At 44.2% G+C, this 14,690-nt stretch overlaps 1 protein-coding gene across 1 annotated transcript; it reads left to right on the forward strand.

Annotated features, from left to right (window-relative positions):
• Positions 1-4,405: 4,405 nt before the first annotated feature.
• Positions 4,406-13,631, forward strand: CAV3 (caveolin 3). Its single transcript, XM_007061273.4, has 2 exons — positions 4,406-8,757; positions 11,366-13,631. The coding sequence occupies exons 1-2, from the start codon at positions 8,644-8,646 to the stop codon at positions 11,705-11,707; spliced, it is 456 nt and encodes a 151-aa protein (XP_007061335.1). The 5' UTR covers positions 4,406-8,643; the 3' UTR covers positions 11,708-13,631.
• Positions 13,632-14,690: the final 1,059 nt, after the last annotated feature.

The following is a 14,690-nucleotide window of genomic DNA, read 5'->3' on the forward strand; positions in this document are numbered from 1 at the left end:
GTCTTAACTTACATCAAAACCCTTGAACTTCCTGAAATGCAGAGAACAAACCACAATAGGCACAGCTACGGATTAATGCTGCTTTTATTCACAGGACCCTTGTCTCAAAAAAAAAATTGCAAATATTGTTTAAACACTCCTAATTCATATGCCTGATCTCCAGACTGTGTGGGGGCTCCGTTCTGGATGTGATCATCTCTCCTTTCTTGAAGAGCATGAGGATTATTTATCTTCATGGTGGGCAGGCCTAGCTTTAATGCTGCAGAAAGTAAACAAGCGAACCCAGCATTAACTAGGAAGGACTCAAATGGAGTTATACCCAGGCTGGATATGGTTTATTAAATCAGGACCTGCCAATACTGAACTTTGTCCAATTTCTCTTTGTTTATTGGTTGTTGCATTGCCTGTGAATAAACACAGTAGTGGGGGGGGGGGTGGTCGGGGACTCTCTCCTCAGGGGGACTGAGTCATCTATCTGCCTCCCCGACCGGGAAAACCGAGAAGTCTGCTGCTTGCCAGGAGCTAAGATTCGCGATGTGACGGAGAGACTGCCGAGACTCATCAAGCCCTTGGATCGCTACCCCTTCCTGCTTCTCCACGTGGCACCAATGATACTGCCAAGAATGACCCTGAACGGATCTCTGCAGACTACGTGGCTCTGGGAAGAAGGATAAAGGAGTTTGAGGCGCAAGTGGTCTTCTCGTCCATCCTCCCCGTGGAAGGAAAAGGCCTGGGTAGAGACCGTCGAATCGTGGAAGTCAACGAATGGTTACGCAGGTGGTGTTGGAGAGAAGGTTTTGGATTCTTTGACCATGGGATGGTGTTCCAAGAAGGAGGAGTGCTAGGCAGAGACGGGCTCCACCTAACGAAGAGAGGGAAGAGCATCTTCGCAAGCAGGCTGGCTAACCTAGTGAGGAGGGCTTTAAACTAGGTTCACCCGGGGAAGGAGACCAAAGCCCTGAGTTAAGTGGGGAAGTGGGATACCGGGAGGAAGCCCGAGCAGGAGCGCGTGAGAGGGAAGGGCTTCTGCCTCATACTGAGAAAGAGGGGCGATCAGCGGGTTATCTCAAGTGCCTATACACAAATGCACAAAGCCTGGGAAACAAGCAGGGAGAACTGGAAGTCCTGGCAAAGTCAAGGAATTATGATGTGATTGGAATAACAGAGACTTAGTGGGATAACTCACATGACTGGAGTACTGTCATGGATGGATATAAGCTGTTCAGGAAGGACAGGCAGGGCAGAAAAGGTGGGGGAGATGCACTGTATGTAAGAGAGCAGCATGACTGCTCAAAGCTCAAGTATGAAACTGCAGAAAAACCTGAGAGTCTCTGGATTAAGTTTAGAAGTGTGAGCAACAAGGGTGATGTCGTGGTGGGAGTCTATTATAGACCACTGGACCAGGGGAATGAGGTGGATGAGGCTTTCTTCCGGCAACTCGCAGAAGTTGCTAGATTGCAGGCCCTGGTTCTCATGGGAGACTTCAATCACCCTGATATCTGCTGGGATAGCAATACAGCGGTGCACAGACAATCCAGGAAGTTTTTGGAAAATGTAGGGGACAATTTCCTGGTGCAAGTGCTGGAGGAACCAACTAGGGGCAGAGCTCTTCTTGACCTGCTGCTCACAAACCGGGAAGAATTAGTAGGGGAAGCTAAAGTGGATGGGAACCTGGGAGGCAGTGACCGTGAGATGGTCGAGTTCAGGATCCTGACACAAGGAAGAAAGGAAAGCAGCAGAATATGAACCCTGGACTTCAGAAAAACAGACTTTGACTCCCTCGGGGAACTGATGGGCAAGATCCCCTGGGAGAATAACATGACGGGGAAAGGAGTCCAGGAGAGCTGGCTGTATTTTAAAGAATCCTTATTGAGGTTACAGGGACAAACCATCCCGATGTGTAGAAAGAATAGTAAATATGGCAGGCGACCAGCTTGGTTTAACAGTGAAATCCTTGCTGATCTTAAATACAAAAAAGAAGCTTACAAGAAGTGGAAGATTGGACAAATGACCAGGGATGAGTATAAAAATATTGCTCGGGCATGCAGGAGTGAAATCAGGAAGGCCAAATCATACCTGGAGTTGCAGCTAGCAAGAGATGTTGAGAGTAACAAGAAGGGTTTCTTCAGGTATGTTAGCAACAAGAAGAAAGTCAAGGAAAGTGTGGGCCCCTTACTGAATGAGGGAGGCAACCTAGTGACAGAGGATGTGGAAAAAGCTAATGTACTCAATGCTTTTTTTTCCTCTGTCTTCACGAACAAGATCAGCTCCCAGACTACTGCACTGGGCAGCACAGCATGGGGAGGAGGAGACCAGCCTTCTGTGGAGAAAGAAGTGGTTTGGGACTATTTAGAAAAGCTGGACGAGCACAAGTCCATGGGGCCGGATGCGTTGCATCCGAGAGTGCTAAAGGAGTTGGCAGATGTGATTGCAGAGCCATTGGCCATTATCTTTGAAAACTCATGGCGATCGGCTGAAGTCCCGGACGACTGGAAAAAGGCTAATGTAGTGCCCATCTTTAAAAAAGGGAAGAAAGAGGATCCTGGGAAATACAGGCCAGTCAGCCTCACCTCAGTCCCTGGAAAAATCATGGAGCAGCTCCTCAAGGAATCAATTCTGAAGCCCTTAGAGGAGAGGAAAGTGATCAGGAACAGTCAGCATGGATTCACCAAGGGCAAGTCATGCCTGACTAATCTAATTGCCTTCTATGATAAGATAACTGGTTCTGTGGATGAAGGGAAAGCAATGGACGTGTTGTTCCTTGACTTTAGCAAAGCTTTTGACACTGTCTCCCACAGTATTCTTGCCAGCAAGTTAAAGAAGTATGGGCTGGATGAATGGACTATAAGGTGGGTAGAAAGCTGGCTAGATTGTTGGGCTCAACGGGTACTGATCAATGGCTCCATGTCTAGCTGGTAGCCGGTATCAAGTGGAGTGCCCCAAAGGTCAGTCCTGGGGCCGGTTTTGTTCAATATCTTCATAAATGATCTGGAGGATGGTGTGGATTGCACCCTCAGCAAGTTTGCAGATGACACTAAACTGGGAGGGGAGGTAGATATGCTGGAGGGTAGGGATAGGATACAGAGGGACCTAGACAAATTGGAGGATTGGGCCAAAAGAAATCTGATGAGGTTCAACAAGGACAAGTGCAGAGTCCTGCACTTAGGACGGAAGAATCCCATGCACCGCTACAGACTAGGGACCGAATGGCTCGGCAGCAGTTCTGCAGAAAAGGACCTAGGGGTTACAGTGGACGAGAAGCTGGATATGAATCAACAGTGTGCCCTTGTTACCAAGAAGGCCAATGGCATTTTGGGATGTATAAGTAGGGGCATTGCCAGCAGATCGAGGGACGTGATTGTTCCCCTCTATTCGACACTGGTGAGGCCTCATCTGGAGTACTGTGTCCAGTTTTGGGCCCCACACTACAAGAAGGGTATGAAATGGAAAGAGTCCAGCGGAGGGCAACAAAATGATTAGGGGACTGGAACACATGACTTATGAGGAGAAGCTGAGGGAATTGGGAATGTTTAGTCTACGGAAGAGAAGAATGAGGGGGGATTTGATAGCTGCTTTCAACTACCTGAAAGGGGGTTCCAAAGAGGATGGCTCTAGACTGTTCTCAGTGGTAGCAGATGATGGAACAAGGAGTAATGGTCTCAAGTTGCAGCGGGGGAGATTTAGGTTGGATATTAGGAAAAACTTTTTCACTAGGAGGATGGTGAAACACTGGAATGCGTTACCTAGGGAGGTGGTGGAATCTCCTTCCTTAGAAGTTTTTAAGGTCAGGCTTGACAAAGCCCTGGCTGGGATGATTTAATTGGGGATTGGTCCTGCTTTGAGCAGGGGGTTGGACTAGATGACCTCCTGAGGTCCCTTCCAACCCTGATATTCTATGATTCTATGATTCTTCCTGTTCATCAACAATCTTCTTTGGGCCCTGATCCAGTAAGTTACCAAGTTACATGCTTAACTTTAAGCACTTGATTAAGCACATGCCAAACTTTATGCATGTGAGCACTGAAGACACTAGGACTACGTATTTGTATACCTTGCTGAATTTGGGCCTGAATTTGTGGGGAGGGGGAGGAGGGGGGCGTTATTTCCATAAAACCCACTGGCCAGTGTGGGTTACAGTCTGCCTTTGTGGCAATCCTGAGATGGTTTGAGTTTGTTACAGCCCCTAGCTATGGGATGGAGGCTCTTTAACTCACACCATAGCATCTCATGCTTATAGCTCTGGTTAGGTCCCTGCTTCAATCCCACGTGTGTTAGCCAAGATGGCGGCCATCACATATGCTTTCATAGGACCAGATGGTGATCCCCTTAAACACGTTGAAGATATCTTTTTTCTTGGGTGATTCCATTGACTTTAATATGAAACCCAGTATGGTGCACTCTAGAATTCAAGCAAGCAGAAGGTGGTTGGAGTTCAGTCAGGTCCCTACCAGTACAAAAGGTGCCCTTGTTGGAGAGATGGTTTTAAGAGGCCTGTCACGTTTCAACCAATGAAAGAGAGAATGAAATCCGGTTTTAGTGCTTCATTATATGAACTGTTTTAAAGAGGTAGTTAAGGAGAAAGGGTTTGTACAGAAAATACCTCAGCACTGCTAACCTCAAACATCAAAGACTGTTGTTGATGAAAGCAGCAGAGGCACTGTGTTGGGGGTGTTGAAGCTGAAGGGAAAGTATTTTTTTTGCTGTTGTGATGTTTTAGCCCCATTCCAAGAGGCTGCAGTCGTTAGTGGTTTGTTGCTTACATAATAAAATCTTCACTATAAATCACCGACTCTTATTTGGTAGTTGCTTGTGTCTGTAGGCAATGATCATTCCTCTAATGAGTCATATCTCTTTCCTTTTTCCTACTGCTTTCATTATACAGCCTCATCATAACAGCCTCTAAATCAGACTCTCTCTGCATGGCAGATTTTTGACCTGGAAGGAACTTTTTACCAGCAAGATGCTTGTAAAGGAAAGAGACCATAAAACCAGAACGCATTGTCCAGTACTAAATCATAGGCCCAACGGAGCTAATGTTGAAAAGCACCCCCGCCTACGTGTCTATGACCTCAGTAGAACCAGCTGACTGAATTAAAGCTGTATTTTTCACTGCACACAATTTGAATTTGGCCCATTTTGGTCGTTGATGTATGTCACAACACACTGTTTGTGTACAGACCGCGTTTGTTTTATCTAATCCCACTGGATTGTAATCGGCCAGCCAGACAGCAGCTTTGCTGTGGGAACCTGCTGCTTGTGCGGTTGCTAACTGTCTCTACTCATTGTTCATTGTGAGAAAGACATGAAGGTTTCAGAAAGTTATAACGGGAAGTTATAACAGGAAAGTTATAACGGGAAGTTATAACGGGAAAGTTATAACGGGAAGTGAGGCAACTGTTGGATAACCTGCTACCAGCTTTTGCTCAGATCATGCTAGGGATAATCAGCTGAAATGCATAGCAGATAGAGTCTGATTTTCAGAGGTGCAGAGCACCTACTGACTTCAGCTGTGGCTATAGATGTTCCGCACTTCTGCAAATCAGGCCCTGCAACTCTTGTGAGTCTGGGACCTGACTCTGCATTTCTGTAAATGAAGTCAGTGAAGTCAGACTGGTGTACAATCTGAATGAGACCAAAATCAAGTCTATAGGTAACTAGACTTATCATTTACATAGGCACATTAGGACAGGGGCTGTAAACTCTTGCCGTTAATAGTTTCCTCCCTTCACCTGCCATTCCTCACACTTTGTGGACCTACTGAAAACACCCCTTCCAAACCTCCAACACATCCCAAATCTCCCTTCGCACACACAACATGCAGACACAAATGTCTATGTACACACACAGAGACACAAATATCTTTGACTGAAGTATTGCCTCTTGGGAGAAGTCACAGAACATGTGAAATCTCACATTTTCATTAATGTTTCGGCTTTGGCATCATCTTGCAACGCGGCTTGTCTCAGTTGAGGGAAGAGAATTCTTTCCTTAGATCGACATACCCATCCAACATGGCCACCATTGCCTACTATAGAGACTAGAACTATGACATGCTAATAGGTTCCTTTTTTGTATTTAGCCGTGATCTTAGCTTCCTTTGTGTGAAAAATAAATGGAATGGTTCCCAACTAGAAATCTATTAACCCATGTCAATGAAAACATTACTACTCTTCTGACTGAATTGCAAATTCTACAAATCCTTTGCTGAATCCGTTCACCAGTCCAGCCAATAACACTGGCAAATGAATCCCTAATGACACAGACGGCTCAGAAGGGTTTGAAGATACCATCTTCCAGTCTGACTCCTAGCGTTTTGCAGGACTGTTTACATGCATTTTGCTCCCTCTTCGCTCAGTTGTAATGGTTACACAAGGTACAGAGTACGGGGACAATCAGGCCCTTTCTTCCTTATATGCCAGCCATTACTATTTGCCTTACTGTACCGTCCTCTAACAGTGTGAATCATTCGCTTGCTTTTCACTGTAGACTATTTGAATTTGGCCCGTTTTGGTCGTTGATGTATGTCACAACACACTGTTTGTGAACAGACCGCGTTTGTCTTATCTAACCTCACTGGATTGTAACGGGCCAGCCAGCCAGCAACTTTGCTGTGGGAACCTGCTGCTTGTGCAGGAGCTAATGTAGGTAATACTGGCAACCCCCATTAGGGAAAATCTAACACTGAAAAATAACTCTCGTTTAGTTGTTTATTCCACAATAGCACATGATAGCACAGTGCGGGGGACTGGACTAGATGATTTAGCGAGGCCTTTCCAATCCCTTCATGTCTATGGCAGGAGAAAATAATGATTAGTTATTGTCCAGATAGTCTGTGTAATTTCTTCAAACTAAGATGTCCGTAAACATCATTTTTTTCATACTGGAAATTTTTTACACTCTGTTTAGAATAAATGTACTAACTTAGTCACCAGAACCTACAAAGCACTGGAAAGAGATAGCAGATGGATATTTAAATGCAATAAGTGTTCAATGAATCCTAATTAATATAGTTATGATGGCACTTTGCCTACTTTTCTAGGAAGCCAAATATCCGTTAGTATGGGCCCTTCTTGATTTGTGACTTTGATTATTTCTGTTTGGTTGAAATTTTATTTACGTGAAAAAGCTAGAAGACTCAAAGTTCCTTCCCCGAGACTATATATTTTTGGCTGCCTTTTAAAAGGACTCTGGGGATTTGTTCGGCTGTTCCGTGACAGTATAGCTTCTTTGGAGATATTTATAGCCCATGATCTGCCTCCCCTGAGTCACTTATTTTACAGGCTCCAAATAACTCTATTTGCCTCAGCCTCTCATATGGTCTTGCACTCTGATCTATGTATCATTTTTGTTGCTTTCTTCTGTCTCCTTTGGTAATGGGGAGCTGGAAGGATGTTTAAAATACAACCCTTATTGATATGAGGATTGCACAGAGCATAGTTCATCATGGTGCTGCCCGTGGGTTGCTCTTATTTGTGTTGCCTGGCTTTTTGATAGTTAGTTGATGACTTGTGTTGGGGGAAGTGCAAAGCTGCATAGCTTCAGTGGGAGCAATGGGATGTATCATGCTGCCTCCTGATAGCACAGGGAAACATTGTGCTCCACTATACAGGGGAGCGCGTGCTTGCTACACAATCCCTTAGGAGCAGATTGTGTACGTTTCTCCCTTCCCTCTTCATCACCCAGCCAGTTAGCTAGTGCGTAGGATGCAGGGACTTCAGCCCACCTCACCTTCCTTACCCTTTTGTGGGGTGCTGTGAGACCCAGGAGTTATTCTCAGGGAGCAGGCTCCACACCTACTCAAAGACTAGCCACTATCTGGCCCATAATGTCTCTTGTATGTTTCTGGGTGGGCTTACATCTTGCCGTTGGGCACACCGAAGAATGAATGGGTGGTGCCATGGTCCAGATTGTGGCTGGCCTTACACAGGTGTACAAGAGGCGAGGAGGCACAAGGAACCTTCAGCCTACTTCCTATCCCCTCCCTCTGCAACAGTAGACATAACTATGGTGATCAGTCCTGACACTGCATTAGTCTAACACAGACACCACTGTTAGACTGTCCCATGTGGGAGTAGGATAATCCAAGCCCCCCCTTGCAGTCACCAGTGAAGCTAAACCAGAAGAGTGCGATCATACTGCACTCTGGAAATGGATTCTAAGCTCCTATTCCAGCATGTACCCCTGCAGCGTCCCTGAAGTTGTCTATTCTATACCTTGAATTAACACCGCGCTAGAGTGCAGTCCCATTAAAGCCTCCAATAATGTATTTTGCATTGTTTTCTCTTTAAAATTACCCTTCTTCAATCTCTCTCTGAATCATCCAGGCTAACTCCTTTGAAAAGATAGCTGTATGGTATGAAAGCATAGATGAGTCCAGTGCCCCTTTAAGGAATGCTTTCAGGCCTCAGTGTGAGCTACAATATTAATTTTAGCTTGGAGGTTTGCCACAGGCAGATTTCACAGAGGGTCTTGAAGCTATAGCAAGGCAGCTGTTCACTGGTATCCCGGGTGGGGTTTGCTTAGTAAAGAAGAGCACAACGCTTGAGATACTGAATGCACAACTTTCTTTCGAGGTATTTTGCCAGCAGAGCAAAGGTTCTGGAACTTTTTTTAAATTGACTTGCGCCATTCTATCAAGAAACTATGGCAGAAGAGCAAACTGGACTCGAGGAGCGGATAATAATAAAGGACCAGCACACAAAGGAAATAGACCTGGTGAACAGAGATCCAAAGCACATTAATGAAGATGTTATAAAGGTACATTTTCTGAGCGCCTTTGATTTTATATGCATCTCTGCATTTTAGTGCAATAAATCTATTGGTATTTTGCTTTTATATCAGGCTCAAATTCTACTGTATGTTTAAATCTCTAAATATAGGGTGTAGCTGGACAATATGCCAGAGGAAGAGGAATTATCGAGGGCAGTAGTTTGAAAATGTGCTGTAGGGAGAAATCCTGCATTGCCAGGGAGATGCATAAACTGACTAGATGATTTCATGTGGCTTTCCCGTCTCTGATGAATGTGCTTGTTTAATTCTTTGAACATAGTCACTCCAACTTCCGTGGCTGTAGCTTGCCAATTGCCTGACCTTTTCCCATTAGTCTTGGGGAGCAGGAAGCCAAATATAAAACAAAGACTCATGCCCATGTCACTCTAAAGAATTAAAGTGAACCTTTAAAAAAAAACCTGCCAAAATTCAGGACACTGTGTCAGCAAGTTGTCCCTGTTTGGAGCAGTGGAGAAGTTGATGGGGCAGCTGAATGTGTTCACAGTGTCACAGTCTTATTTAGAATAGAATTGTTTCTCCCTCATGCCGTGATCAACAGAGACACTGAGCGAGGGATACTGGACTGAACCTCAAAAGGGCGTTGTCTCTAACTTTTACCATTGAAGAGTGTGGGCTTGGTGCAACTTTATTGTCTTAAATGGAGTTACACCAAGGGTGAATTTGGCCCCTTGGGGGTAAGAGAGAAGATTGAAAAGGCTCTGTTAAATTATTCTGTTTCCTTGAAGCATCACAGGAATTCAGATGCGATAAATGAGTGTGGATTGAACCTCTTAAAATCAATAGAGGATGTCTTGGAATGTGAGCTTTGGTTTCTGCATTTAGAAAAAGAGCCACTTTTGAAGATAGGTGATGCAAAGGCCAGGTTAATATTTGAACTAGGAGGCTCACTGATCAGCCACCACGCGCAACTGCTAGCATGCTGTAGATGGACATTCAATGAGCAGGGCAAAATGGGATTGGGACAGCTGGGTAGTGATGTTATATCCAACATATGTTCCCCACCAAACATGCATTCTTGTATCTCTTCTACACGTCACTATCTGGTTTGTTAATACCTGTAAATATATTGCTCCAGACACAGCACTCAGCTATACCAATGTACATATGGAGTAAGGCTATTTTTGATCAGACACCCATGTGAGTGAGAGCAGTAAATGTCCATCATATCTAGTGAGAATAAAGACTGTCTATGATCCCAAAGTCTTTTTCTGCAGCCACTATGTATCAGATGTGAATCTAATCATAGGAAGTGGCTGTGGAACATTAAGGGCAGAAATGTTCCCCGTGCTGTTTGGTGCACACAGGGTGACACAAAAAAATTACTGGAGGCATGAAGATCCTTAAGCCATTAAGCAACCAAGAAAGAAGGAGAGAGAGGTTAAAATACCCTGCATTCAATCATGAGGCAGGAGAGGAGGGGGAGATAGAGAAGATGGAAATCATGGTCTGATTTCTTTTCTCACTTCAAACAGTGTAAATCAGGAGCAACTCCGCTGGAGTCAGCCAGTTTCGGTTGCAGATGAAGTTTGCGTTTGCAAATTTTTGAGTTAAAAACGGAACCAAAACTCTTTGGAGCCATTCAGCCCCTAGTTCTAAGATGTCACCAAATGGCTACCTTGTACACGGGGAGAATGGACCAGCAGCCCCTGGTTGCAAACATCTGAACTGTTCCAGGTCACTTCATCCCATCTCTAGTCCTCCTTTGGCCTTTATATAGCTTTAATGACATGTGAAAAGCATGTAATGTGCTCACTTTCCCCCCTAGTCCACTGTCCTCTCTTTGAAGTAGATTCTGCAAGAACATCCCTCCCCAGATGACCACATTTTATTAAGTAAACCGCTCAGGGCAAAAGCTATCACAGGAGACTGCCGATCTTTCTAATTTCTTCACCTTTGAAGCACCCCAGTGACATCATCTCACACAATAAAAATAAATTCCACTTCACAATATTTTCTTTTCCAATGAGCTCTTCAAATACATTTGATCCCTCTTTCTCCTCATGTTCTTCTCCTACTGCAATGATCTGCTGCTGCCCTCTTCTGCAGTGTTGCTGCCTCAGTAACAGAAATCTGACTCCTTTTTATGTCCTCCAACATACTGGCCTAAAGCACTTTGCTACTGTCACTAACTGCTGTATAAGGGGATGAACATAGGACAGACTGGCTGTGTCTCCATACCTAAATGAAAAACAGAGAGTGTAAAGGTGTAAGGTTGCTACAGATGGAACTATAGAATTTTATCAGAATTACGTCAAGGAATCTCTTTGAAATTTCCAGGAGGAAGATGGTATTAGACTGAAGTGAGATTAAAAGGAGCCTTGTACTGTGGCTGAAAGATCTGTGCTTCTACAGATCTAAAACAATTACTTGTATGTTAAGATTCCATCTTCAGAAACTTTGGAATCCTCACTACTAGAATAGGAGCATGCCGATGTATGAGAGATCTCAACTGGCCAATAAACAGGAGAGTAACTGTGAGCACTGTTCTTCAGTTGGATGATGATTACCTGCCCTGCTTGAATCCTGTGTGAGTGGCACCCTCCTAACCCGCCCCTCTGTCTTGTCTGCATTTCAGGTGGATTTTGAAGATGTCATTGCTGAGCCAGCAGGTACATACAGTTTTGATGGAGTATGGAAAACCAGCTACACCACCTTCACAGTCAGCAAGTACTGGTGCTACCGGCTGCTTTCGGTTGTGTTGGGAATCCCTCTGGCAGTCATCTGGGGCTTCCTCTTTGCTTTAATCTCCTTTTGTCATATCTGGGCAGTGGTGCCCTGCATCAAAAGCTACGTGATCGAAATCCAGTGTGTCAGCAGAATTTACTCCCTCTGCATCCACACCTTCTGTGACCCACTGTGCAAGGCCCTGGGGCAGATCTTTAGCAGCATCAAACTTGCCCTACGCAAGGAAGTCTAGAGCAATTGGTGGAGAAAACTAGCAGAAACAATCACTCACCCAACAATCACACTTTCGAAGTTTTCCTAAAAGACTGTGCACCATATTCTTCTCTCAGTTAGACTGGAGTAACCAGGGATGCCTATGCAGTTACTACACATTCAATCTAATGTAAAGGAGAGCAGAACTTCCTCTGTAATTATTTCATGGACCACAACCTTAGATTAACACATGCATTTATTAAGTAACAAATAAGGGTGTGAGAAAGCTAAAGTACATTAGGGTACATGGCAAAATGGTCGGTTTAGTTAGCCATTAGCTCAAAATAGTATCAGGAAGCACAGTTATGTATTATTGCTGCAAATAGTGGCTGTTGTAAACGCTTTTGTTTTAATTTGCAATATGCCAAAAGTGTATGGATTGATGATGTAAATGACAAAGTTTTGTTTCCAGGTGTGTTTCCATTTAAGCTTTTAAATCCAGGTAACCTTACTGGGTAAATGTTTGACTGCTGAACATGCTTTTCGAGGGGTGCAGTTTGTGTCTGTTGTTTTGTGGCTGCAAGCGCATACCATGGCATTTCGACCCGCTAACTAACTGTGGGCATAAATCAGGTAGTTAAACATGCAGCTATTACAAGCTGTATCCAGGATTCAATGGCAGGCACAGAAGCCGCAGACATTTGGCCCAATTTTTTTCTCAGACCCAAATTACATTTACAAACCGGGCGGTTGGGCCTCCCCACCACATCTGAATATTTACCTCAATGACCGCAAACATATTTGACTAAGTCACTTAAATAATTACCAGATTGGTTTTCATAAAAGATTTTGGCTTATTTGCTGAGAAGGTGGGGGGGGGGTATGTTATTTGCTTGTTTGATCTCATGATAAACTAGGGAATTCATTTTCCTCCCTAATGGTGTTTAGTCTTAGCTAATCAGTCCTGTTGCCATGTTTCTATGTTCCCTATAGTTACAGCTGTCTTAACACTGGAGCAAGAATTAGCTAAAATTCCTAGAATTGTGGGGCCCCATTAACATCAATGGTGTTGCACTGGTATAAACAAGAATAGATTTTAGCTCATTGGGCCTAATTCACTCATGCAGTATTTAACACGAGACACCCTAGTGTCTTTAATGCATTTAGTTCAGATATACCACCGTGCAAGCAAGAGGAGAAAGAGACCCTTTGTTTTCAATGGAAGTTGCACATTTCAGGTCAGAGGGGTTTTGGCCCATAAAATTAGGGATTAAAAAAGGGCCATTATGTCAAGTGCAAAGGTATTTCCTACTCTGTATTCTCTGGTAATTTGTCCAGCCCATTTTTAAGGAATCACACAGTGAGGAACCCATCAATTCCCTAGGAAGATTATTCTGGATGTAAAGCATGTGAGTAATTCCATTACTATCAAGCAAGGCACTTAAACATGTTTAAGGTTAAGCATGTGCTGAAGTGCCTTGTTGAATCAGTGCCTGAGCCAGCTCACTTTTCAGACATTTTCCCTGATTGGGTTAATGGTCCTTTACTCAGTTCAGTGCATTGGCTTCCCGTAAGTACTAAGTCCCAGATCTTCAAAAGGTCTTTAGGTGCCTAACTCCCACTGAAATCAATGGTGCTCCTCCAATGACTATTAAGAGCCAAATTCTCTACTGGTGCTACTCCAATGATGTCGGGGATTTGTGCTCTCATTTTTGCAAAGTAATGGCACTAAACACGCCAATGACACTAATGTTTTTAAAGGATTAATAGAGAAAAAAAGGATGTAGTGATTGAAAAAAGAATAAGGCTTGTTGTTCTATTGATTACACGTTCAACTCAAAAAGCTACACACACACACCTTTTCCCAGCTGTGTTCTTGGGCTGTTACTACGTGTGCAGCCTTTACGGTGTTGTTTCTGAGCTCATGTGCTTTTTGAAATGTGTTAATGCAATGCATTTATTCATTTAAGGTGTCTTGTTTCATCTTTTCAATGTTCCAAAGTTAGCCATTTCAAAGCAGGAGGTCTGGAAGTTAAAGGGCAGTTGTCCTGGGCTGCCAACCCATTCAGCTGCATCTTAGGTTATAAGTGCCTTGGGTCAGGGATTCTGCCGTGCAGTGTTTTAGTGAAATCCTTCCAGTGGGCTTACTGGCACCTTGCCATCCATTCATTATGGAGTAGTTACATCAACCCAGAAGCTTCCCTGCTTCCCTCTTGCTTGGTGGAGGAAGTAAGTGGCATCAGAGCTTTTCCTGGTACAGTTCACACACTCCTCCATGCTAACTCAGCTGTGCTGCCTGGTACTTGGTGGGGAGGGAGTATCAGAGCCTTGGCTCCACCCTCTCCGCATCTCTCCCCACCCATCATCACTCACCATGCACAGGAGGAGGAGAAGGAGTGGCTCAGTGGTGGCTGCTCTTCCCCTGCGCTCCACACACAACAGCAATAGCCTAGACGGTGCAGCAAAGTTGCTGACTAAGCTGTAGGATTGTATCCAGGATCATGACCTGTCCCAAATAATAAAGGTTAAAAAATAGGTAGATTGCAGGGGGGTGGGGACTTTATTTTTTATTATTATGATTTGTTGTTCCCAAGGTTTAAAATATAATCAGCGATCGTGTCTCAAAAACAATTTACTGAGCTTTCTGGTTGTAAACCATTTCTGCAAAAAATCTCATCATTCACTTCCCTTAATATACAGAATGCTGATGCAGCTGCAGGACAAACCAATTAAACTACCTTACCTGGATGGCGGTAAGAAGAAAGTGCAGAACTGGACTTTCATAAGAGCATGATCCAGCTCAGTGGACAAAATCTTAAGTCCTTATTCAGGCAAAACTGAAGTTCATTGACGTCAATGGGAGTTTTGCCCAAGTAAGGGTTGAGTAAGAAGGTTACGTGCTGGCCGTCTGTTTCCGGCACACTGTGAAATATAATGCAGTGTACAGTAATCAGTTCCAGAAAGATATGGAATGTACAATGGATGGTAGGAATAACACAAGGAAACCGCAATGGCCCTGGATT

Source organism: Chelonia mydas, chromosome 7 (genome assembly GCF_015237465.2).
Source record: "Chelonia mydas isolate rCheMyd1 chromosome 7, rCheMyd1.pri.v2, whole genome shotgun sequence".
Taxonomy (NCBI): domain Eukaryota; kingdom Metazoa; phylum Chordata; order Testudines; family Cheloniidae; genus Chelonia; species Chelonia mydas.